At 41.7% G+C, this 26554-nt stretch overlaps 1 protein-coding gene and 1 long non-coding RNA gene across 2 annotated transcripts; one reads left to right on the top strand and one right to left on the bottom strand.

Annotated features, from left to right (window-relative positions):
- The first annotated feature begins 838 nt into the window (after window positions 1–838).
- Window positions 839–6207, top strand: LOC121081068. Its single transcript, XR_005825574.1, has 3 exons — window positions 839–1443; window positions 4764–4957; window positions 6119–6207. It is a non-coding gene; the product is annotated as an uncharacterized LOC121081068 (long non-coding RNA).
- On the bottom strand, window positions 6200–26554 carry LOC121081067 (fructose-1,6-bisphosphatase isozyme 2). The gene is made up of 7 exons (XM_040579744.1): window positions 26125–26554; window positions 23319–23481; window positions 22320–22412; window positions 16540–16680; window positions 15205–15342; window positions 8967–9086; window positions 6200–6416 (listed from the first exon to the last, which is right to left on the bottom strand). Exons 1-7 carry the CDS (start codon window positions 26295–26297, stop codon window positions 6225–6227), a joined length of 1020 nt encoding a protein of 339 aa, XP_040435678.1. The 5' UTR covers window positions 26298–26554; the 3' UTR covers window positions 6200–6224.

Raw genomic sequence — 26554 nt, 5'->3', positions numbered from 1 at the left:
TGATTAGGTGGTTGGGTTTTTTTAATTACTAGCAATGGTTTCCTGCACAGCATGCATGCAGTGACATAAAACTGTTTAAAATAAATGCTGGGCTGTTAGACACTCAAACTGGCTTAGGGTGTCTGGGAAGCTGATGCTGAAGTGAGATGTTGAGAACTCCTTGAGGCTGTAGCACATGTCTTGGAACACCCTTGCTTTTGTTTAAAAGCCAAAAGTGAAATGAAATAAAGGTGGCTTTAGAGCTGCCAAGTCACAGGTGGTTTTTCCCCACTTGCAAAGGAAGTGCATCTCTAAATGCATCTCTGTAATATACCATTTTATGAGGCTGGTTAACAAGTCACAGAAAAAAATTATATAGGGCTGCCAACAGAACGCTGAACAGTTCATTGCTGTGTCTGCAAATGCCCAGTTTTGCTAGATATGTGTATGGCCAAGCACATACCACAGTCTTTTTACCATAACACCACAGCAATGCGAGAATTGTGAATGCAAGTTCATCTCAATAGCCCTCTTAACATTCCTTCTGCTTAGCCACATTTGCTGGTATTGCAGTTTGCTTTCCTTATTCAAGCATATGAAACACTGGCTGATGGCAGGGTATTTTTGAAATAGGTAATATATACTGAAAACATCAGCGCTGACATGAAATTGCATTCGCTCTTGAAGATTTATGATAATACTCTCCTGTAGTTGAAAGAAACTTCTGCTGGTGTTTATATATAATTTACAAGGCTTTATGCAAAGGTTAAGGATAAATACTGCTGCCGTTTTGATATTAGTTGCTTGCTAGTCACAGGAAGAATTGGAAGGGACCTGTTTTCTGATACAGTGCTGTTACAAGTTTTGATGACGTTCCTCTCATAATACAGCATTTCAGAAGCAAACTTGTGGTCACAGGAAACCCATCAGGAATTGTTATGAAGTGTTATTTCAGTTGCAGCATTTCCAGACATTTCAACGAACTTTATCGTCCCATTTTGTTTGGCACTCTGTATATCCAAAAGCCAGGGAACCTCCCTCCTCACCAAGTTTTTAATCTAAACTGACACAGAACTGAGGAGTGGAAGAGGAAAAAGAGCGAAAGCGGTGAGGCTGCCTGCCAGAGGCTGTGCAGCTGATTAGCAGCTGTGTGTGTGCCTCTGAGAGAAGGCTAGCCTCCTCCTCTGGGTTTGTTTTCTCTCGGTGTAGCTTCGGCAGAGCTAAAAAGGTAAACACCGCTGTTCTGCTCTTTTACTGAGTTTAAATTTCAGGTCTACATTTGCTGCATGACCCTTCCGTGTATCCTCCCTGCTTGCTTTTCATTTGAGCAGTCTCCTTTTTATCTTCCTGTGCTGGAATAAGAAATCATGCTGAGTTGTTAAAAGAGGGAGAAAATTGTCCGTGCGGGAACAAAACAGGAAACCAGGCAATCAAAAGGGCGGAACACAGATAGTGTGTCACTCGGTAAGTACGGACCCGGCGCACTGGTGTCTCGCAGTTAGGTTTCTCACAGCACGTGATCGTGATGTCAGTGCTGCAGCGGCAGGGTGAGGGGAGAAGTTGACTTCTTGCTTTCCCGGGCATGTGCTGACAGTGCATTTGAGCATAATGCTGAATCGATGAGACATCTGGAACAGTCCTGCCCCGGGCTGGGATTAGGTTGGCCTCACACATTCAGCCCTAGCACAGCTGATGGGGTGATTGAGCAGGTGTGTTGAGATGTCCGTGGAGGTGTCTCTTCAAAAGTGATAAAATACTCACCGGGTCACCTGCCTAGCAGCTGACAAGAATGCTTAGGCCAAGCTCTGTTTATTGGTGTGTGAGTACATAGCTGACCTAGCCAACACCCGCTGCAAGCTGGCTCACAAATTCCCTTCATCGGTCGTAGCAGCAAAAGCTGCTACCAGAAACCTGCTTGACTCCTGATGAACGGTGTCCTGGAAAAAACCTTGATGTAAATCATTGCATCAGGTGAGAGCAACTCCCGCAGGGCAGAGCTCAGTGGGAAAACGTATCTGTCGCCTATCTCCATGAAGTATTAAAATCAGTTCAGTGGAATTACATCACATGCATGGCTTAAGGTTTTTATTTTTCTGTTTCCTGAAACCACATCTGTATTTGCAGAAAGCTAGGAACAAAACTTGAAAGTGTTTTCAGTAGCAGTGCATGGAGTTTGTGAGTATTGTCCACGATAGCATGAAGTCTGAATGATGGTGACTCTCTTCTCAAAACTTCTGGGGTTCTGTACCTCTGGGTAACTGTGTGGAGATCCTGTGTCTCTGTGTTCATTCTGTTCCGTGCTTTAACCACGTTTGGGCCTTGGATATCTCTGGAAAATAGGTAATTTCATCTTTGCAGTCTTGCAGGAGTTAATGAATTTATCACCTTTGCTCCTGTTAATCCCTCTCTTCTGTTCCATAGGTACCAACCACCCTTTTCTCACAGTGAGCCTAGCTGGGTAGTATAATCTGGGTAAACTAAGAGTTCTTTCTTGTTCTCTGTCTGTAATTAGCTTCCATTTTATAAATGAAGAAGAGTCTTACCTGGTTTTTCCAGAAATATCAGTTGGCTCTATTAAAAAACCAACTAAAATCCCTGTGTGTATGTTTTGTGGAAAGCTGAATGAAGTATGGGCTCCTGATACAAATGCTTAAAGTCTCATTTGATCCAACATTTCACACAGCATCTCCACTCTGGTTGTCTTGCTGTCTCAGGGACTGCCCACCCTCTGGCTGCAGAGGGTGGGCAGGGCAGCAGTGCAGGCAGGCTGGGTGCCATGAGGCTGGTGGGACGCCTGCCAGCCCCGACCTGTTCTCTGATCCCTGTCTCATGATTGCAGTCACAAGGCCAACTCTCTACGCCTGGCTGTTCAGACTAAATTTCCAGTCAAAGTAATTTGTGAACAACTGCTTATTTATTAGAGACTGGTGGAATTTCTGTGTTTGCTTGTGTTACTGGATACCGCTAGGTTTAGGTAGTTTGCTTTTATTTTACTTATGAAATAGGTGCAAAGGTGTCCTGAAACTGGAAATAGGAATTAGATTTGGCAACAAGTCAGAAACCAGTGCCTTCAGAACAGTCATGTTCGTTGCATACTGGGCACAGTACAACTAGTATATTTTCCTTTCCGCATCCTCTTCCAAAAGTAATAGGAAGTCAAGCTGGCATTTGTTTATGCCAGGAAACCATTAAATACTGATAGAAAGGCACATGTGTGAACTAATACTTAAATGCGGGTCTGTTGCTTCATGTACTCGATGTTTCCATGTATTTTCCATTTTGTATCATGTGAGTATCTGTCCGAGGAATAACACCAGGTGTCACCACCTTCTGTATGCAGAAGCGGAGTCAGAGTGCCTTCGTCATGAGCACTGGCCCGTGCCAGCTTTCCTGCTCCTCCCAGTAGTGTTGATGGCAGCTCATGGTGTGTCCCCTTTCTCACCATTCCAACCACTAAATACAAGATCTGGACTTTCAAATAAAAATAAAAAATGCTACATCTTGTTTTCTCAGCTGTCTGCATGCCTTCAGGCACCCTGACCATGAAGGGAAGTTGTGGCCCAGTATCGCCAGGGCTGTGTGGGTGGTGAGCCACCACCACAGACACCCTGCGGTTTGTGTCAGAGAGCTCTGGAGAAACAGTTTGAACTGGTATTGCACTGGAAAGGGAAACTTCAAACTTATCCTGAGGTTTAAGAAGGACTCTGTAGAGCAGTCTGATTGCAGGGTTGTGCTAGATATAGCAGAGAACATATAAGCAAGTGCTTAGACAGCAGTGTAGGTGTAGTAGGTCAAAAGGGGACTCTGGTGAAGAAAATCCAGAGTTCACACTGGAGAAAGTTGCTGGTTTCCTAATCTCGCTTTGGGGTTTGCATGGGCTGTTTATACAGTGAAGATACTGATCTCTTTGTAGATACCAGCCACCCGGGAGCCCACAAAATGTGGATGTTACTATTTAGGTATCAACAGCCACCCAAACAGCAGTTGTTTCTCAGATCAGTGACCCAGCACTAGCTCCTCCACTAACAGGTGCTTCAGGTGCAAACTCAGGGAAAAAAAACCCACATATATATATGGGAAGGGTAGCACCTGGGATTATATGCAGGTTTTGCTGCGAAATCATACTTAAATGAAGGCAACTTAGGCACTGTTCTGCTGGCACTAGGGCACTGAATGACTGACGCGTTGCAGTGTGCAGACTGCCAACACAGGAACACAGATCCTGGTCACTAGAGTGTGCATACCCACTGCAATACAAACTTGTTTCAGCATTTCCCCCAAAAGTAGTAATTTTTAGAGGCCCTGTGTTTATATAGGAGAGTACCAAATCCATGTTCTTGCTCTGTCCTTTGTCATCTCTTTCGGCCCCTTGGAAACAGGATCAGGTTATCTTTCTTCTAATGCAGTACCGGTATTGTTAGCTAGACTAGCCCTGAACTGTGCTTGGTTTCAGGTTTCAGGTTTCAGATTTAAAAAATGCAATAGAGTTTCTCAATAAATTGTTGACATCAACAACTATTTGTGTTTTTACATGGAGTTTGCTGGGGAGATAGAGAGAATGACTATATATGTATAAAATATATGTATAAACACATATAGATGCGTACATATACACAATGTGCATATTTTGTTTGCAGGAAAACTTGATTTATTAGCTTTCATAGTCAGAGCGCACAATTGCGTTCTGCAGTATAAAGTTGTCTACTACCTAAGCCCTTGCAGGTTTTTCTGCTTCTTCCTCATTCTCCAGGATTTAAGTGTTGCTTGTGTTTTGCTGTTGATAGCAGAGACTGAGGAAGCACATGAGGAGGAACGGAATAAACAAGCACAACAAGCACATGCTGTACTTGCTGATTCTAGACAGTTGCTACTGTTAAGTTGTAAAGAGTGCCAGACAAAGACCTGCAGAAGGAGTGCTTTGATACCTGAAGTAGTACTGAAATCACATCCTGACCCCCTGGGATAACAACACCTGAGGGTAAATACCTGTCCTGTATACTTTTCTGTCTGCCTTTATTTAGCCTGCTTCTTCTTTATGAAGAATAGAACGTAGCTTTAAGTTCAAAAATAACCACTGGAGTTTCTTGGCAGCAGTACGTTGAACTCCTATCTATGTCCTAATATAATTCTCAAGAGTGTTCTTAATATAGCCTTGGCTGGGGGTGTGGAGTGGGGGTGAAAACGAGCAGATAGGGCACAAGTTGCTTACAACAAGATGGTCACCAAAAGGGACATCTGTGAAATAAGGCAGGAGGGCTATAGAGGCATCAGGATGTCTAATACTTAAAGTAACCTAAAGCCCAATTTTCACACCTCTATCACCTAACATAATCACACATTTAGTTTCATTAATAATTTTTGCGATTCCTGATCTCCTTAGATGGTGTCAAGCCTGAGACATGGCACTAGGGCATCAACAGGACAGATGTGCTGGAGGTGATTAGGAACGCCAGTATGATGTGCATAAAATGGCAAACTTCAATCTGAAATGAGAACCTTTCAAAATAAAAGCAAATGGAGGTGTGACGGTGGCTTGGTGGCAACAGCTCATCCTCTGTTGCAGAGGACAATGGAAAAACAGGGGACAGGCACAATTTGAGTGTCACACCCATAGCAATGGTTTATTGTAATTTGTGCCATTGAAGGTTACCTGTCTGTAAATAACACGGGGCATTTTCCTCTTCTGAAGAGAACTGAAATAACTGGAAATTTTGTAGCCTTTTCATCTTTATTAGTTACCCAGGACATATATAATTTGGAGCTTAGAACTGTTTCAGACAGCTCGAGACTTTTGTTCTTCTCAGGGCTGTCAAGATAAAAAGCACCTGCAACAAAAACTCTGACAGAAAATCCAGGTAACGGCATTGCGAATGTTGATGTGAAAATCCTGCCCCAAACAATGCCAATCATCTAATGTCAGATGTAAAGCTTCAGATCAAATGGGTGTACTGATACAGCCCACTTCCTTTTGTTAATATTATATAAAGTAAGTCACTTCTGTTTAATAATCAGGTGTCTGTCTCTACATTTGCACTGCATAAATCAGAGTTAGAGGATTTTTATGTTTGTCTGCAAAGAGAAATGAAATTTTTGGTTTTTCTCATCAGCCATTCTCAGTATTTTTCCTGTTCTCACAAAGTGTCATTTTCACTGAGAGATGGGTGGGAAGTGCTGGAATCCACCATCTTGAAATGTATGGCTTTTCCTGTAGACTGAAGACGGATGAGCAAAGTCTGATGAGGACTTTAGCTGCTCTTGTGTTTCTGTACACAAGCAAGGTATTCTTGCACGTCATCTGGAGAACCGAGGATCAGAGGGACTCTTTGGTGAATACTCTCAGGTTTCACATCCAGCACTGCCTCAGTCCCTGTAGTTGCCATCCCACCTGCCTGCTCAATGATGAAGGCCATTGGGTTGCACTCGTAGAGGAGTCGGAGCTAGAAAGAAAGAGAACACATGACTGCCTTTGGGGGAAATTACACCAAAGGACTTGCCAGAACTTTTTGTGATTTTGGAAAATTCTGTACCAACACCAAGTGATGTCTCTCAGCAGCTCCTCCTTCTTCTCTTTCCTGTTCTCACCTCCCTTAACACCTCCTATTTCAAGGAAAAGTGTACTGACCCTGCATCCAAGCGTCACCACCATTGTTTCCAAGCTGACATACTGATGTGCAGCACCAGTGAAGCTGTATTTTGTCAAAAAAGTCAAAAGCAGCTGCTAGGCCCACAAATACCAGGAAAACATCTAAGCCAGCTAAGTTAACAGTACTGGGAAAGAAAAGCCAAAATCTCTGCTCACGTACAGGCTTTACATGTTACCTGAAAGCTTGGGGTAATCACATTGTGTTTGGTCAGGGTATTTTGGAGTTTGAAACTTGATGCGCCCAGTTTCAAATTTCAGGATTTGATTGCTGCTCTTCAGAAATGTGAATAGATACTAGCGGCCTGAACTCATCTAGATAGTGGCTATGTTTTCAGAAGTAACTGCAGTAATTATTAAAAGCAATGTTTCCCTTTTGGTACAGAGGCACTTTTGGTTTAGACCCTGGTATCTGTTCACATGTTTAAAAATGTTACGTCTGGTGTGCCTGTGTTCTGGTGGAATGCAAACAATTTGGGACATCAGCCAAAAGTTTCTGTGTTTAAAAGGGTATAGATGGTATCTGGTTATTTTTTAACAGACATTATTTCTGTAGGTTTCGTTGAATCTTTGATGGTCTATGAAATGATCGTGCACAACAACATTAGTAGGTATTGTGTTTGAAGGGCTTTTCATATATGCAAAAGAGGGAATATTTTCTGGGGAAAAGGAAGTGTGACAGAGTGCAACCGTATGTGGAGACAAAGAAATGGGTTGGACTCAGGATTTTACTAGCCATCATTCCTTTGTCACGCTGTTTGTAATAAAACCATGTTATATCACAAATTTAAATAGTGCATATTACCTTCATTCTTATCTTTAAACGCCACTGAAGTGCTACTTCTGGTACAAGGACTCCATGTGACAGGCAACACAAGACCAATAGCCTTTTTTGTTCTCTTTAGTGCATGCCCAACCTTTGTTGTACCACTGTGGAGTTTGTGTTGCTTAACTGTGACTACGTGGCTTAAGAAAAGCAGTTTTCCTTCAGGGTGTAGTGCAGTCACACTTAGGGGTCTTCAAATGGGCTCTGTCTTCAGATAGGTTTAACATTTTTCACCTAACAGAGAACTATAAATCTTACATTCATAAAAAATATTATTTAACATACCTGATTTGAAAAGAATATCTATTTATTGGCTGGTTCTGCACTGCTTATTGAGCATTTTGTTTTCACTCTTCTTTTAACTGAAAGAAGGAGCTCTAGATGATAGGGCCTACATGCATGTCATTTGCATTTACTCTAAAGCCTTTGGATCAATTCCAGTGACATTTGGTTTCTATCAGCTCTCTAAGTGCATGGACTGTCTTTCAGGAGGATGATGGTCACGCCACCTACCACAAAGGCATTACCTCTCCAGCAAGAAGAGGTTTATATGAAAAGAGCTGTACACACCTGAAGTCTGAGAAGGCAAGAAGAAAATTTTTGTTTACGATGATAGTACAGTTTTGCTTCTTTCATTACTTTCTCTACTACGGGAGTCCAAGCCAGATCAATCCAATAGTCAATGTTGGCTAAGTCATTTGAAAATCTTGACTTTTGTAAAATGTTACAGGTACTTCGTACATTTGTTCTTTTGTCCTGTTTCTCATCTTTCAACAATAGTTTAACTCAGATTTCAGAACAAAAGGATATTTGATGCTGCAGGAGAAAAGTTGAGGTTGACTATCGTCCATGACCCAGCAGATTCAGGGAGTCACTGGATTGCATTGCACTTCATTCAGTCAGTGTGTTTTGTACAGATGTCCAAATGGGAAATCATCTTTTCCAAGAATAATCATCTTTTCCAAGAATACTCATCTTAGCACGCGTGAAGCACCTTCCACTGGCGAAGTTTTCAGATCAGTTAGTAGAAGCTCGTATTTGCAGGTCTGGTGATAGTAGGTTTAACGTCCTTTGGAAATGTTAGGTAGGCAAACTCAGCTGTCTAACATTGGCCAAAAACCCTGTCTCGAGTTCAGCATATCCCACCTGGACTCTAGCTGCCAGTATGAAGTGCACAGGTCTTCCTTAGGCCTGTGATGTAACTGCTAACTGCCAGCGGTGCATAGGTGTCTCAACAGGTTTCTGTGGTACTGAAATGTTTCTCTTTAGGAAAACGAATAAAGCCCTTGGTTGCAGTGAAAAGCATTTGAGTAGTCTGTAATATAAAAGTACACTGGAAGATTTCTGGCCTGAATTGGCAATTGCCTAAATTTGATTGCTGACCATCATATCCATTAATAATTTTCTCCAGGGGTGGAAAATTATTATCTGTTTATGTATCTAAACTGTTCCTTTACGCTCTGGGAAAACCAGAGGTATCAGGTTGACTAAGTTCACCAGAGAGTAAGTCAAGTGATTTACCTTTCCTTTAGGACTCTTCTGATTAGCAGGATACATGAAGATCCCCCCATACATCAACGTACGGTGAACATCAGCTACCATAGAGCCCACGTACCTGGCGCCGTACGGGGAACTGCCATCCTGGAAAACAGAGTGAAGCATTATATCTACCAGGCTAGACAGCTAGTAGCATGGCAGAGTGTAGTTTTGTTATGAAACAGGAATCAAAGCTGCTTAAATCAATGCTTGCTTATGGACACTAAACCAGCCTGAAGCATTTTGTAAGATGTAGTGATTGTATATTTAATTCTAAAATAAGCACTTTCAAGAGCTGCATTCACAGTATGGAAACCAGGGTGCCCATAATTTGAGTGCACAATTTGGTATCAACCCCTAGAGTGTGGAAAAGCAATGGCTACTAACAGTGGCTGAAAATTTCTTGGCATTATCAGAACAAGGTACCCATTTGATTGCTGATCCTTCACTGGTTCCTAAGCATGAGGAGGGATGTTACTTTTCAATACACGTCCAGATGGTTCCCAGAGGACTCCAGCTTTTTCCTTCTAGCTTATTTGTCAAGGTATGAGATTGGTCGTAGCATTCATTCTGCAGCTTAGTTTGGGAGATGGGAATTTATTCATGAATATTGTTTTCCTTGCTTTCATCTTAGAAAGTGATGTTGCTGAAGGGCAGGTCATTTTAGTGAGAGCAGACAGGGAAGTATTCATACCAGTCTCAGATTTACTGGTCATAAAAATGGTAAGGTAGGAAAGGTAGAAGACAAGCAAAGGTATCTTGCACAAATAGAAGTTATGTACACCAAATAAGCTCCACCTGAGAAAAGTGATGCATCACCATACTTTTATGAAGGGCAGATACACAATACAAATGTAAACTGAAGGAAAGCTTTTCAAAATCTACTATGCCAAGAAGTCTGTTGGTCTTTTGATACCTCTCACTCTGTCTTCAATGAAGCAGAGGAAGAATTTGCTCCTCCCCAGAAAATTACTAGAGACTGGGACTTCATGCACATTTAATACACATACATATATTTGTGTATTGCAATGTTAAAAGTTGAAAAGACCTCTGCAGATTTTTCTGTCTGGGTCAGTTTTCTAATAAATGATCTTAGTGCTTTCTACAAAGCTCACCTTGTGCTAATAGTAGATCCAGAGAAATACATAAATAACTTGTTCAGCAATGCCACCCCCAAGACCTCCAGACATCACAAGTTAGTCACCCTTCCCAGCAAAATTATGATGTTATTTGGGAAAAAAAAGAATCCACAAGTGGGAGGAAAAAACAGATAGAGAAAAACATAGTTCTATTTTGAAATATTTTTTTCAAACTGTTCAATGCAACTGTGAAGTCTTGATATTGATTCTCTTTTATGGGAAGAGATTCTCATAAAATTGCACAATATCATGCCATACAACACTAAGAAGTTGACTCCTAATCCACTAAATATAAGACTTGGATATTTGATACAGCTGGTAGTAAAACTGGAACAGAGAACTGTTCCATCCTAGGTGATAACCCTTGTTCGACTGCACTTATGCTGTTTTCCATTATTCTTTCTTCTTGTACACATTAGAACTGAAAATTCAGAGGAAAACAATGTAAAGTATGGTAGACATGATGGGTAAGGCACAGCCTGGAGTTTTTATATTTAGTTTGTTTAAACATGGCCCTGTTACTTCCAGGAACAACAGAAAATATGTTTTAAGTATTTGACCCCTTATTTTCCATGGCTTACCGTCAAATAATTACATGTTTAGACTTCAAATGATAGCTTCTCCATCTCACAACTGTTTGCACTTGTGACTTTGCAACTGTAAAAATCTGAGGTCAGAAAAAAACACCTTAAGAGGTGTTGGAGAGACACCAATGCAAGCCTGCAATTATGGAAATTGCATGATTATATGATTATGGTTTAAAAGTACATTTAAAAATCCAGTCAAAGGAAGAGCTCTCTTTTTAAGGTTTCAGAAGGTGATGAAGCAAGTCTTAAGGGAAGTTTGTTAAACATTAAGAAAAGTCATAGTGTATTGATGATAAACAGGCCCTGAAGCAGACTGCTAAGGACTGCTTCCACGACATTATCAAATTAAAAGTCTGCAACCCACATGTATGAAATTTACTGGTGGTGATCCACACAGCTGAGCCACCTTTGTACAAATAACCAGATACATTTAGGGTATGCTGGATTTCCTATTCGTGTGCAGGTCATTTACACAATATATGTGTGCATGGACAGTGTTAGGTGAAGCTGATGAGATGCCACTGACAATTTTAGTTGCTTCTTACCCTGACAGAAATTCACCTGCTAGAAACCTGCTGAGACTGTGCTAAGAAAAATACAGAAGAGGATTTCCTCTATTCTGGTACAGTTATCACTTGAAGGACAGAGTGAAACAAAATTTTCACTTCCCTTAGCTTACAGCTACGTGCATGGGAGGAATTAATAATCCTTCTAGTTACTAGAAATGTTACTTCTTGTTTCTCCAGTTCAGTCACCCAGACGTTTTTATTACAGGTGAGAAAGTTAATAGGTGTTGCATGCATGCTGGCATATTGCCAAGGCTTTGTTCTCGAACAAAATAACAGAACATGAATGTTAGGGAGATTCATCCTGGGTTCTGAGTAGTGCCAAACCGTGTGTTTGCCCAGTGAGCACTCCATGCTGCTTCAGCTGATACTAATGAAAGAATTGGAGAGCCTTGATGTTTCCTTGGTCAGCATCCGTGGTGTTTTAGTAAACTTGTGATTGCTCTTACTTTCACCCTTCTGCCTGCTTATTTTTCGCTTAACCCAGAGGAACAAAAATAGCTCATAACAGGTAGGTCCTGTGATTTTTTTCTTCACAATGTGATGTAAGTCACTTTCTCACTTCTGTATTGTACTGATTTCTAAAGGCTATGCTCCTCCACAGCAGAGTAAGACTGTATTTCTGGCATAACTACAGCGACCAGGAGAGCAGGGGGAAAAAACTCTTTCCTACAGACTACAGCAGCACCCTGCATCCCTTGCTCCACATACAGTTATGGTGACAAAATTACGGTGTTTTTATTAGCTTTTTTATATCACTGGGGCACACCTGGGCTGGCTCCAGAAGAATGCTTCATGCTGAAATGTGCTGTTGATGGCAAGTTTTTGATGGCATTGCTAAGACAAATCCTTAACCAGGGAGTCTCCATTGCATGGCTCTCAACCAACAAGCTGTGACAAGACTCTCAACTTCTATTGTGGCTATAGGAAGCAAAGATAAAAACGGGTGAAATAGCAAAGGACAATGATGCCCACAGCATCTGAGTTCTACCATCAGTGAATCAGTGCCAGCTTGAGGCAAGGGCCCTGCAAGCATTACTGGTGGAAGAATACACTTTGGGAAGGACTTAAGAGTGATACTTGTGCAGAAACAGTTTCTGGCCTATCAAGTGCCCATTATACGGTGCAGGCTGGCACAAACATGTGTTACAGGCAGCCTTACAAACAGCAGCTTGCTCTTCAAGCTGGCTAAGCAGCAGGAGATTTTGTGATGCTTAACAAAAAATTATCTTTACTCTGGACTCTCATTCCAGAAGAGATGTGTCTAGATAATATTTCCTACTAAGATCTACATGACAATGGTAGGAGATTTACAGCTGGCCTGCACAACAGCAGCACTTTTCCAGTGCTTTTAATTCAGTATTGATACCTTAGGAGAATGGTGGTCCACAAGAAACTTTGACAGTCAACATGGCTTTGTAGTTCAAACTGTCTGATCAGGGATGCTGTTGTTAGATAGTAAGGGAAAGTCTCTCCTCTCCACATAAATATTGATTGTAATGTTTGGTCACCAATGACAGTAATACAGAACACAGGACATGTTGTGGACAACATCCTACTTTGTTTGCCTGTTGTATTTTTAACTTCCCAGTTTTTTTGTGGCAATATTAGAGTCATCTGAACAACATGTTGACCAAGAACCACAGGAAGGAGGAAACAGAAGTAGGATCAAAGGAACAAAAGGGATAAGAACATGATGAGTACCTGAAATTAATGCCTAGTGTCTTGGCTTCTAGCAGCCAGAAGGCCATAGAGTGAGAATGATCTGCCTGAGTAAGAAGGGATCCCCCATGACCTACACATCAGTTCCTCCTCAAGTCAGAGGCAGGGAGTATCCAGCAGATACCCCCCACTGCCCTTGTACATGCTGAAGAAAGGAAGACAAAGACCAAAGCGGTGTAATGCTCCACCTGGGTGCTGCACAGAAGGCAGGAGCATCCACCAATGTAGCTGTATTTGGTAAGGCTTACAGATGATGCCAGGAAGCAGGTTTCATGCTACAGAAAAGTAGCAACACCTTCTCTCTCTTGTCCTCCCACAATGCAAATATAATGTCCTTTTTAAATCAAGGAACTGAGTTATGCTGTTTCCAAAACTCAGGTTCATAACAAGCTTTCAGGTGGGCAGGGCCCTTCCCTCTGCTTTGTAGCCGTGACACTGGTGCCTTGACCCTTCTCACACAGACAACCCTATGTCTCAGAGAAGCAGAGCAATGTGCTTGTTGAGCACCCCTGAGGAGGCTTCCCCTGCCCCAAATAATCCATGCACTACTGTGCTGCTTGCTTTAAAATAACAGAAACACCTTCTGCCAACTTCTGTTGCATTAGCACAGCAGCACATTCTCAATAGATTTTCCTCAAATGAAGCACAGATTTGAGATAAAATAGTGTTTGCAAATGAGGTTTTTCCTGTATGTCCTAACATAAGGATTCAGTGAATCACCTGAAGGAGCTGTCCTCACTAAGCCCGTGGTGAAATATCTCTGTCCGGTCTTTCCACTGAGTTTGAAATCTTTTCAGTCTTTTTATGGTTGTCTGGGGTTGATGATTTATTGAAGAGTTTCACTTTAAACAACACTTGGGTGGTTTGCAAAAACACAAATTAATAAATCCAGTGTTAGTGCATTATACTGAATACATAGCTCAGCATAACGTGAACATAATGAAAAGCACAGATCTCCTCTTTCCCAGCTGGCTTAGTTTTAAGGAAGTATGAAAGTTGTGTTGGGGCTCCTGCTTCTCTCACAGCTGGACTGAAAGCAGGCTTTGAAGTTTCGAAATAGCCTCAAATATTCAAAATGAATATATTTAAAATGCTGTGATGTGACACCCTCTGTAGCTACAATCTGGGTAATATGGAAAAGAGGTTTTAAGAAGAGGTCGCATTGCAGCTATATCGAATGTAGTAAATTCAGATTTTCAGCTGAGAAGGAACTTCTCACAGGACTATGGTTTAAATTCTTATTCATTACTTTTCCCTTGTACAGCACCCTGAAGTATTCTACTGGATACATCAATTTTTACATGAGCCCTGTATAAGTATTCTTGGCAAATAATAGCTTAAAAAATAATCCTATGGGTTTTGGTTTTGTTTTGGTTTTTTGTTTTTTTAAAAAAAAGAGCATTAAAACCAGCTTCCTGGCAAAATTCAGTCCTGAGCTGTTCCACATCACCATATTTTGTAGTGACTTACTGGTCATATAGCCACACTTTCTAGAGACCTTCCAGCTTTCCACATGGAGAGTTTGTGTTGCATCCTCCTAGCACTGACTAGAGGCCATACAGAGCTGTATGTCCCCACAAGGAAGTTCATCAGACATGGGATGTTCTCAGCTTTACCCCTTTGAGGGACACAATATAATCCTCTTAACAACAGAATACAGTGAAATTGTGCCTCACACCTTTTTTTATTTTCAATCTGTGGATAGGTTCATGCTCCACATGATGCAAGCAGACAGTGCAAGAGTGATAAATGCATTTCTCAGATCCAAGCAGGTACAGGAAGGGGGTGTCACCCAGATCCCTGTAAACACCTTCTGGGCAGTGTTGTGGAATTTAGCCCCAAATGCCCGTCTGTGCATATGACTGAACTGCATATTCAGATAAGCTAGAAAACAAGGGTACATCCACACTTCGCTGGCATGGTTTCAGAAGCTTTTTAAAAAAACTGGTTCTTCATGTACAGCACATTTTCCTCCACACAGTGACGAACAAGCTATGAATTTACTTACCTAAGTCTAAGTTATAAAAGATGTTGGGGCACCAGAAAAAAACACAGCAGATACATACCCAAAATGGACCTGATGGCACAAAAGGGTTATGGTGGGCTGAACTCATCCAGGACTTCAAATCCTTTCCCATCAGCCAGGACTGCATGGAATGCAGTGCTTGCCAGTGCACAGTGCAAGAATACAGCGCTAATATTTTCTTACCTCAGGGAATTTCTTCTTTTGTAAATAATCTGTCATTGCAGCATCAAAATACTTCGCATAACCTTCATTGAGACTGTATGTCTTCCCTTTCTTCTTGATTTTAACATCTCTGTCCACCAAAATAAATTCACCGAGACCCTATGGAAGAACAGGATAGAGCAGCACATTAAGAAGCAGTAGAAAAATTTTGTTGACTTTCTGTTACTGGTGTTGCACTAGAGATGGCAGAAACGCTAGCACAGCTTGGTGTTTTCAGTGCTAGACTTGTGTATAGCTTCACAGTATTTCAAAAAGAGCAGAATGCACAGAACCTGTGTTAAGTTAATAAGAACTTGTCACATTGGTACTATAAAAAACAATTCAACTGTATCAAAAGAACATCAGTCAGCCCTGAAAGCAGATGGATTGTGAATCTCTGTCCACGTATCATAAGGTTGCAAATTAAGAAATTACACTGCCTTCTGATTTTTGAACTCTTTTTGCCTGCCTTGTCTAGATACCTTAAGTGAATGTGGTCAGCTGCTCCCAGGTGTTGCTGTCTGCAGTTTGAGTGCAATTATCACCTTCTTTTCCACTGTCTTTAACCAGAGCAGTTACTCTCCCAGTTTTTCCCACTTAGAATGGGCCCATTTATAAATGTTAAAAGGAATTCTGGTAATATTACACCTTTTTATCCAACCCCACCCCCACCTCATGTTATTGCCCACATCTAGTGCTGGTTTCTCTAATGAGCAGTTTCCTTTCTGCATGCCTCCAGTAACACCTGATGGGCTGCTGGGCTGGGCACTGGCGGGGGGGCACATGTCCTCCAATTCTATGGGTATGGTTGTGCTTTTGCAAATTGTTGGGTACGCAGCTTAGAGGACTTAGCTATAAAACTAAATTGCACTCAGGAAACCTGACATCACTCACTTTGCATGAACTGTATCAAAAAATGGTCCTTGTCCCAGACTATATAACACTGAACATGCTGAGGTTCTTCTACAGACAGAAAAAGGAGTCCTGTAAGTGGAGGCAAAGACACTGTTCAGAGTAAATTTTCTTAAGTGTTTCTGCAAACCAGCAGTTTGGTTTGAATGAACAGGGTTTCAAATGCTGCTTGACTTAAACTCTCTTTCACTGAGTAGAAGAAACAAACAAACAGAGGTATGGCATCGAACATAACCATGTGTTATTAAATATTTGTAAGGTGGAAGTGGGATGCTCCAGGACATGGGTGAAAAAAAGAATTGCACAGATTGCCTAGGTTACAGTCAGGGAGTAACAAAAATTAGTAAACCCAAGCATGGAAAGCTCTAAAAGATAGTGGCAATGTGATTAACACCATGACTGTACCGGATCGAGCATGAAGCAGTCCACTCCTTGCCCTGTCGAGAGGGCGACCAGCGTAGCACTGCCATACAGGGCATAGCCTGCAGCAACAATCTTGCGTCCAGGCTGCAAAGCATCTTTTTCAGAGGGCTCATCATCTGTTTCCTGAGGAAAAATTACCTCTGGACTGAAGGTTAAATTCTTACAAGAAACAACAAAACAACACTTCAATAATAACAAGGGGCAGATTTCCTTTTTGAGTCTATGCAGGCCTTTGAAACAACCGAAAGAGAGATTTTCCCCACTGGGTCACAGCAAGTCTGGTACAAGTACATGCACAGGCTGGAACAGAATGTTGAGCGTTTGTTATTTTATCTATGTCATGCAATCAATACCTGCAACAAAGCTGATACCTTAGCGTTACAGCCCAGTCTATTCAAGAACATCAGAAATCTGAGACAGAACAGAGATACTAATTTTCTGTAAATGTAAACATAAGCTATCACACTGACACCTTTCAGAGGGAATAACTGTGAGGCGAACACAGTAATTAACATTACAGAAAAATTGCTTCCAGTAATGCAGAATAAAAAGGTAGATTGTGCAACATGATAGAACCAGGATTGTGCATTGGCCTCTGCTGGTGAAGCAATGGGCAGCTGAGGTGATGTAAATGTTCATACTATACATAAAATAACAACTGCATTTGCATATGTAATGTGTATGTGTGTGCAGGTATAACTCTCCCTAGAACATTCACCTGGCAACGTACTTCAGGCTTTTAATGAATTTCCAACACTTATACTTTGATTTAGCACTTTGGTTACCACTGAACAACAAGACCCCAAGCAGACCTGGTGCAAGTATTTCCAGCCAGCTTTAGGGGTGTGCCTCAGCCATGGCGTACAAGAGTTTGGTAGAGTAAGAAAAGGGAACAGCCAAGAGTACTTGGGAAGGCTGGCTTGAGTCTTCACCTCCTGGGACTACAACATGGTCAGGGAATGCTTGATTTTAACGTTTCTTTAAAAGCTGGTCTGTTGTGGTAGGTCTTCTGTGGATATTTTGATGGTGGTTCATGAGGAATTAAAATGAGAACCCCCTTAGATCCTTACTTCAGGCCCTGGTTTAGCATTTTATTGTTCCAGACTCAGACAATTTCTCAGTGATTGCATGGGTTTGATTAGGTTGAGTAGCAGCTAAATAGAAACGGCAGGTCTAGCCCTAAATACCTGGATAAAAAAGTAAAGATCAGTGGATACTGTTTTGTGTAGGAAATGAAATATTTGGTGACTATCCACTTAATTCCTTAAAAATTCATGAATGGATTCCAAAGATATTTTCCAAAGGAAAACATCTCTCCTTAACAGAGAAGTTCTCTGGTGTGCCCCATGGCAAGGAGGTCTCAGGGTGCCCATCAGGGTCCTAGCAGGGCAGAAAGCTAAGGGTAACCTGGGGATCCTGTTAATTATTGTATGCCAGCTTCTAGAGGAAAAGTGAGATGTAGGACACCAAAATTACATATTTCTTGGCATATGAAGACAGTAGCTCTACAGTAAAGTATTTTCATTTTCAGCTGAAAGATTTTATTACTTTTGTTACTTTAGCTTACAGTTCTTAGCTGTATTTTGATCAAAACTTTTTTTTATCATTATTTTGCCGTTTCTTTTTTTTATTTATTTTGTAGAAAAAAAATCCACTTGCCAGCCAGCTCTTCATGGGACCTGAAATATACCATGTGCAAATACATCTTGTATGCAGTCCCTTGGAATTATTCTGTGCCAAGCTGCTTATTCAGAGAGGTTATAATGCACATAATGAAGGAAAACTAGTTAAAACACTTGTTTGTATATTTTTGAATACTGACTAGTAGTGGCTAGTGCTTTGCTAAACAATCTTTTACAGAACCAACTATTACACCCTACACAGCATCTTCTCTTTCAAAAATATATGCCCATGGCACATATATCTCAACATCAAAAACAATGGTTGTCTACAGTAGACTGTTTGCAACATTAAATGCAGAATTAAACATACATTTACACAACTAGTTGCAAGGATATTATGATTCTCCTAGCTCTTTGTATGCTTTCCTCATTGAATAAAAATTAATTTTGTATAAATACAGTAAAGAGGTTTGGTTTATAGAACATGGTGTATAAACAGCATACACAGTTGCTGTTTACATATGATATTGATTCAAAATACATTTTTCTGAGATGAGCTTTTCAGTCCTCTCTCTTGAATACATTTTCTATGTTTATATGGTTGAGAAATCACATATTTATTGATTATTCTGAAAAAAAACAGAGGAACTTCTTCCTCAGGAGATGGACAGTCGGGCAGAATACCCTTGGTTTTCATTCTTCATTCACACTGTTTCCAAGAGCCAGCTTCCAAAAGGAAGGAAGAAAGCTGTCTCAGACAAACGTTTTGCAGAGCTTGTCAGACAGAATGTAAAAAAGCTACAGATCAGCTGATACTTCATTGTTGGGACTGCAGGAGCTTTGTCCTGCCAAGTACCATGTATTGTGAAACAAACCAGGGAATTAAGCTGGTCAGTAGAGTCTGGTAGCTGCTGAATGTTTTCACTTCTTTCTGGTGCATAGATGGATTTCTTTTCTATTATATTTTGACTGTGAGATGGTGATGGTGAAATTTTTTTAGAGCTCTTTATGCAAAGCACTGAAACAGTCAAGGGGACTGCAGAGAAGCTCTGCCAAGTGTTGACACCGTCACTTTGGCTTGTTGTTGGTATGAAGCAGATGAAACAAGGCCTGCGGAGTGTGGCTACAGGGGTACCATCAGGTGATACCTGAGTCTGAAAATTTTTGCATGCATGATTTGCCTAACATCACATGAGGGATTTCTAGTAGTGGGAGTAGCTCTGGAAGGACTTGGCTTCCAGGTCTCCGTTTGTATCATGTGTTTCGTGAGTACCCTTTGCATTTGCCCTGAATTCTTACACCTTCTCTGTGAGAGACCACATGGAGGGAAGGGCATTGTCCTCAAGACAGTGAAGAGGGAGGAATAAAATACATCTGAAGCACTGGGCAAAGTTACAAATTAAAACCAGAATGAAACAAAGCAGCAGTTTCATACCATATATGTGCAGTATGAACTGAAAGTTGTAGATTCAGCTCAGTGGGATGAAAAGTTGGGAAGAATCCAAGCAAAAAATACTTACTGTGACCACATCCTGATACTCCATGAGCTGAGAGCCCCTCAGCAGCAGTGACTGCCAGGGCCATATCCCTTGCTCCTGGCTTCAGCTGATTCAGCGAGGCTTCTCTTTCAGCCCCACTTTTCTGAATGTTTTTGGTCTTTTTAACAATACCACCCATGCTTCAGACAGTAAAAGCCAGGTGGAAAATTAAATAAAACCCTAAGACGGCACTTACTTCCTGGTGGTTTTCTCCAAGAAACTGATGCAGTGCATTTCTGGCCAGAGGCAATGTTACTTGCCACCATGGCAATGGCTCTGGACTGGGAGCAGCCAGAGAACCATTTTCAAGTTTGAGATGTATTGGCCAAGTCTGGCCTTTGTAGAAAAGTGCTGATTACATTTTTCTGCTAAAGTGAGGCAAATATTTCAGTAGTGGAGGGTATGCCTTTGGAAATGAAGCTAAGGTGGTAACACAGTGAGAAAATCAGCCATGCAATCATCTGAGAATTGGAAGATACTGAATATTGGACAGGTGCTAAGGATCATCCTTTGAAATTACAGTTCTAGCTTTTAAAAAATGATGTTCATGAACCTTAAATTGTGTTTTCTTTCTTAAGTGGTTCTCATCCACTGGGATAAACATCTCACTTTTATTCCTTTTACACTACCCTTCAGTAACAATCCATAAAGCACATTATTATTTAATTATTTCAAAGACTTTGAAGTTAATAGTGTTTAAAGTTAATAGCGTGGCTATGAAATTGTCTTGTCTGAGAGGAAGGTGCATTAATTAACATGTATTTTGGAATTAGCATTTTAATAGAAAGAATTACGGAAGTGAAAGTCTGTAAATTCAACATTGTTTCTAATTTTTCAGGGAAAAATGGTAAGTTGTTTATGTAATTTATGAACTGTGCTTCATCCTAGCAGCAGTGTTTTCATTTCGATATGAAGCATTTGTACAAAGCAAAGTAATTTTCTACTTATGAATTGCTGAAGGGTATCCACCCACATGAAAACCAGAACTTAGAAACAATGTTTACAACAAATATGTTAATGTATATTAGAACAACAAAAACAACAACTAAGGAAGGTTCAGAAAATTAATTGAAAACTCGAGTATTTGGGAGTGACATGAGTTCTTTGGTAATTCTGTTCTGTTCTGAAACAGAACCCTAGAGAAGACTGTGAGTCTGCAGTCTTTACATATATTAACAGGCGAGTTAAAGACGGTAGAGAAATCTAATTTGTATTTCAACCTGCTAAGTTATATTAATCACACTGAGCATTTGCCCTTGTAGTTATGCAGAGTAATTTGATATTTTTAGAAAGAGAAAGCTAATGTTTAGTATTTGTAGGATGGTGCTTACCAGCTTTAGCGACAGTGGACAATTCAGCTATTGTCTGCTGCAAATGTCTTCTAGACTAGACAGGTAAGTGAAGAGAATGGGGGCCCCTTTGCTTACCATAAGGGCACATGGCATTGGTTGCATCCATACAGCTAAGCTCTCTTCCCTGCAAAAAGCAAGGTGGTAGACAGTACTGGAGGAAGTCCCTGGGCTGCTCTTTCCAGAAGCCATACCCAGGCATCATCTCAGTGTTGTTGGTCTGGGCTGCACCTGTGATGGGGGTTTGTACTAACTGTTGACAGCGTGGACAGCTATATACCAGCATTTGGCTTGTGCCATGTGCTTGAACTATTCGGTTTACTAGTAGATGCATCTTCTCAACAGTGATGATTAGTGCATTGCCTACCAGAAATGTAAAAAAAAAGAGGAATAACCAGTGGAAAATTAAGAGTTAGAAGATGAGAGAGAGCTTTAAAAATGTATCGTCATGTTTGAAGTGTAGCATCTGAGTCTACAAAGACTTCTTTGCAGTCACAAGTCCTGTAAATGTTACTTCACAACAGTAATGGCTGAGGGTCTCCCATAGTCATATGACACTGAGCTCAGGCTTTAGGGAAAACACCAGCTGCTGGGAGATTAGCAATCAAATCACAAGACTTGGCATGACTCTTAACTATTAATGTTTGTTAATTGGCTGTGCAGTTGCTATTCTGTGCAGCCCCATGGGAGCAGACATGCAGACAGTGCACCAGCAGCTGTAGGCGACTGGTTCCTTCAAGCCTCTGGTGGCCCCCATTGATAGTCTGCTTATAAACTCCCATCCATAGTAGGCCAAGCAACTTGTGCTGGGAGGCCACCACACTGCTGACCATGATACGATCTGGGCAGTGACCGTCAGCCCTCCCCAGCCACCATCTGGGTAGACAAACACAGTGAGTGAGTCGTAGGCGCTGAGACACCCCTCAGCTCTCCTGCAGAGAGTAAGGGCATCACTGAAGCAGCTACCCACCTGCCTGGTGCTGACGGGGTTTTATTTAAGTGCTTGTGAGTCTGGAGGAGGGAAGTGCTGCCTCCTAACAATTTCATGGGACTGAGTGTCCCCTTCCTGGGAATTCAGGCAGCATTTTAGCACACATGAATCTCAAGTGTTACCTCTTCTACCCTTTCTAAGGCTCTGTTGATCCCAAAGACACTTAAAAGACCTAGGAAAGAAACTAAGCAAATTGATATGCCCAAGACATTTTGCTTTTACCAAGTCAATCATGCTATGCATGCTTCATTCATTCTCTTACCTTTTTGTAGATAGCAAATATTGTTCCTATTGGTGCCAAGCAGTCTATATTGGATGAGCCATCAAGGGGATCAAAGCACACAACATATTTACCCTAAAACAGGAGTTGCAAGGGAAGCATTAAATTATATGTAGTCTTGCACTATTATTTCCTTTTATTTGACAAAACCCATGTTTTTATGACTGTGTTTAGTGCCCCAAGTGCACACAGCCTGTCAGAGAAGGCGGCACTGTTGACCCATCTGGCCCTGGAGCACAGTGACACCCACTCCCTGCAGGGCCTGCCGGAGAAATAGGAGAGGGCACATTTCTGCTTGAGCAGCACAAAATGTGATGGTAGAAAGGAGCACTCCTCTGCTGCCAAGCAATGCAAGAAATCTCTTGAAAGCTAAGGACTCATTTTGGAAGTGAACATCTTCCTCCAGCAAATGTGTTCTGTTTTTTTACATTTTGTTATGAACAAAAGGCTTTGCCTGTGATTTGAGGTTTGAGGGTAAGGCAGCAGAGGGAAAACATCTTGGGGAAAGGATAAGTTATATCAGTGTAAGCAACAGGATCCTCTCCTGGGGGAATCCAGATGAAGCAGTCAGGTGTTTCCTCTGGGCATGTAACATAAAACCCGGTTCTGCTGGCCCCTCATCTCATTTTATCTTGCCTAAATATTAATGTAATCCAAAACCGTTACACTGGTGGTAAGGGAATGTAATAGTACACTTTACACCTGGGATCTGGGGTGTATTAACAAGCTCAAAAATAATTATTCTCCCCCCCCTCACAAAAAAACTTTAATAGCAATTTCACCCTCCACAGCTTCTTTAGCTGTTGAAACCATGTCATCCACCACAGTTATTAATCAAAACAATGCAGTAATGGTGCAAATTTTCTGAATTCCCCCGGGAAGGGTTGGCTGTGGGGCCAGCCCCAGGTTTCATACTTGAAACGAGAGTGCCATCTGCTGCTGCCTGAGCCCGTAACCCCTGGCGGCAGGAGCCGCACAGACCTGCTTGTCTTTCGGTGTGACGATGGCATCTTTGTTCTCCTCGGTGACCAGGACGCAGGTGGCGTAGGAGGATTGGAGCATATTAATCACCAGGGAGTTGGATAATACATCCAGCTTCTTCACCTCGTCACCGGTCACGTTTACAGTGCCAGCTATACCAAACCTACAGGAAAGTAAAAATATTAAGAAACCTGAGGGAGGCCAACGTTATGGGCTTTTAGAGAAAAAAGAAATCGAGGTGGCTCCTTCCTCTCATCTTCCTACACCTCTAACCTTTAGATCGAATTGCTAAGGTGCATTAGGAGATGGTTGCTGCTGCTAGAAATCAAAAGTGTGCATGAGAAAAAGAAAAGGCAATGGCATCATTTTGGGGCTGTGCCTCAGTCCTTTTGCTCCTGCTTGGATGTTCTCCAGGCCAGAAGCAGAGCCCACAGCCTGGCCACTGTGTGCCGGACTTCCCTAGTCATCCCACAAAGTGTCTGGCAGTAGCTTTGAGGGAAGAGAATGGGCAGTTGGCACTTGCATGACTTTCTGCCACTGGCTGCTCAGAGCTCCGTGATGGTCCTGTAATCCATGTCCACTCAGTGCCCAGCCACCCCAAAAGCAGAAGCTTTAAAGATACCCTCAGACGATTCCCCATGCTGAACTGTATCTAAAGATCAAGGTCTGTTTTATTTAGTAATCCTTGGCTGAGTTAGGATGATGCTTCTGTCCTCTAACCTGATTTTAGCAATACAGTAATGATCTAGTGTATAGCAGTATATGTATTTTTGCAATTCCCTGTTGAGGAAGCACTGTTTAGACCTTCTGTGCATGGTCAGGGCCTCTTAGAAGTATAAAAAATTGTACAGGGTGTAGATACAGCATTTTTATTCATTATAAAAAAAAAAAAAAGGAAGGAAGAGGAAAGGGGCAAGTAATTAATCCCTAGGATGTTGGTCAGCAGCAGGCTTTAGCTGGGAGAAGGGCAGGTCTTTTGTCTTACTCAAAGCTCAAAGCTGCCTGAGCTTTTCAGAAGTATTGAACTGTTGGGGCTCTTTATTTTGGAGTGCCAAATTTGAGATACTGGAAAGGACCATGATTTTCAGGGAGTGCTAAGCACCCATTCTCCAGTTAGTGTGTTTTCAGGCACATTCCCAGCTCAAGTCTATGGCTTGGGAAAAGTCATCCTTTACTTTTGAATGGCAAATTTGTTAAATATTAATGCTGAGTCTTTAACATTAAAGACACTTCACAGTCTCCTGTTTGAAGGGGCTAAAAAAATCAGAGCTCAAACTTCACGGATGCAAGCCAGTCACCATGATTGATAGTTTGCCATAGGAATTTCTGAAATTTCATGGTTAGTTGCAGTACTTTGACTGGTGGAAGTTACTAATTTGTGTGTTTGGATACTTCAGATATTTCTGGTTCATCACCTGAAACTTTTGTTTACACAGGGAGACATTTGCTCCTCACCATAACGGATGTTTTCTTTCTGAAGTGAAGCTTCATCCAGCACAGTGTGTCCTGTAGGCTAGGTGGCTATTCTACCTCTCATCTATCAAATAGAGATTCTTCCCACTTATTAAATACCTCAGAGGTTGCGTATTGAAGATGAAAATGAGATAAAAGCAACTGTTCCTCTGAGTCAGGGAGGAAAAACAGCTGAGCTTCACCCAAGCAGGTGCAGAGATAAAGCACAGTTTAGCAGTTAGGGCATAGGAGCCTGATGCTGCTATTATCTTCGAGTATGTCTCAATGTATTCTCTACATATTATGGTCCATACCTGTAGTGATAGTACTGAGAAATTGAATTCATGATTTGCAAAGATCATGGAGGACTTTGACCAAATAGTCAACAGAAGCACAGAGACCCCTGAGTGTCATACATTTTGGTGTTATGGAAGGGAGGGGGCAGGGGTTAGAAAAAATTACAGATACTGTCTTACATAAATATATTCCCTGTGGTTTTTATGCATGTATGCGTATGTAGACTCACAGGCATGTACAGAAACATATCTTTCAATACATAACAGAACCTGTATATTTATTTAAATGCATAATTTTATTGGGACATTCCAGCTCACTGAACTGCTTCAGATAGATCACCATTAAAAGAATCTCACTGATGTCTCCTTCACCTAGCCCTGTGAGGAACAGTTCAGTTCAGGCTTTACTAAGGCAATTCTTCATTCCATTTGCTAAATCACTAGATGCCACATCGCTACACTTGTTTTTCATATAGGGCATTTTCAGATTCCCCACGTGTAATCCTAATACTACTTGAGGAAGGAAGGGGACATGCACTCATGCGTGGCAGCGTGTAGCATTTCTTACAGGGCTGTTGCTTTAGACCATTACTTACACTGCAGTCAGGCAGAATATCAACTTCCCAAGATAAGCCAAGCCCTGATTTGCACAGCTCAGCACCAGGTTTGGATGTTAGCAGAAAATATCATGGTATGATATTCTGCATTAAAAATATCATGGTGTGATATTCTGCAAATTCAAAGCAGATTTAAAACTAGATCAGTATCAACATTTACAAGGGATAACAAGGTGAGCAGTGCATTGAAGTTACATTTTTAGACTAAAATATTACAGAATGGCAGTTAGTTTAAATGTCTGTTTCTCACCCAATATAAAAATGATCCAAAAAGACAGATCTCCCACTTCCCACTCATGGTAATCCAGGCTCTGACCTCATGTCTACAGTCACTCAGCTTAAAAGAGACACTTCCAATGTATTTCTGAATCCCTCTCCCCAGCCTTGCTGTGCAAGCAGCTGCCTCTCTACCTCCTCCCCGTATCGCTAGGTAGGACTCACATGTGGGCAAGGCCTGCCTTTCTGACTGCAGAGGAAATGGCCTTTATGGCAGTCAGCATGGAGTTGAGCAGCTGTGTCAGCTCCCCTGTCGCTCCTTTAATGCGGCGTCCCTTCTCCATAACGAATCGTGTGAGCGTCAGCATATCTGTTTCGAAGGGGCTTTTGTCTGTCATTTCTGCTGGGTACCAGAGTTCCTATCTTCTCAGCTGGATGAGACCCTTTTTTGCGGTGTTGAGATCCTGGGTAGCTGTTTTGTTTTGAGGTGAAGCTCTTGGCTGCGTTGCTGGTCAGGGTTTATTAAGGTGTTTCTAAGACCATGTGATTGAGTGCTCAGAATAACCGCTCCCCAGGCTGGCTCCACGGCTCCTCTGGGATGCAGGAAAGGAGCCTGAGACAGGACTACAGCTGAGCAACCCACTGCTCTGCTGCT

This window comes from Falco naumanni, chromosome Z (genome assembly GCF_017639655.2).
Source record: "Falco naumanni isolate bFalNau1 chromosome Z, bFalNau1.pat, whole genome shotgun sequence".
Classification (NCBI taxonomy): Eukaryota; Metazoa; Chordata; class Aves; order Falconiformes; family Falconidae; genus Falco; species Falco naumanni.
The sequence above is the reverse complement of the archived record's forward strand: the minus strand, read 5'-3'. Positions and strand labels throughout refer to the sequence as shown.

Excerpts from the sequence above, each read along its gene's own strand:
- LOC121081067 (XM_040579744.1), bottom strand. The coding sequence starts at position 26,297 with ATGACAGACAAAAGCCCCTTCGAAACAGATATGCTGACGCTCACACGA. Across the intron at positions 15,343-16,539 it reads ACTGCTTCATGCTCGATCCG|GGTCTCGGTGAATTTATTTT; the intron begins GTACAGTCATGG and ends GTTCTTCCATAG. Across the intron at positions 6,417-8,966 it reads AGAAGAGTCCTAAAGGAAAG|CTCCGACTCCTCTACGAGTG; the intron begins GTAAATCACTTG and ends CTTTCTTTCTAG.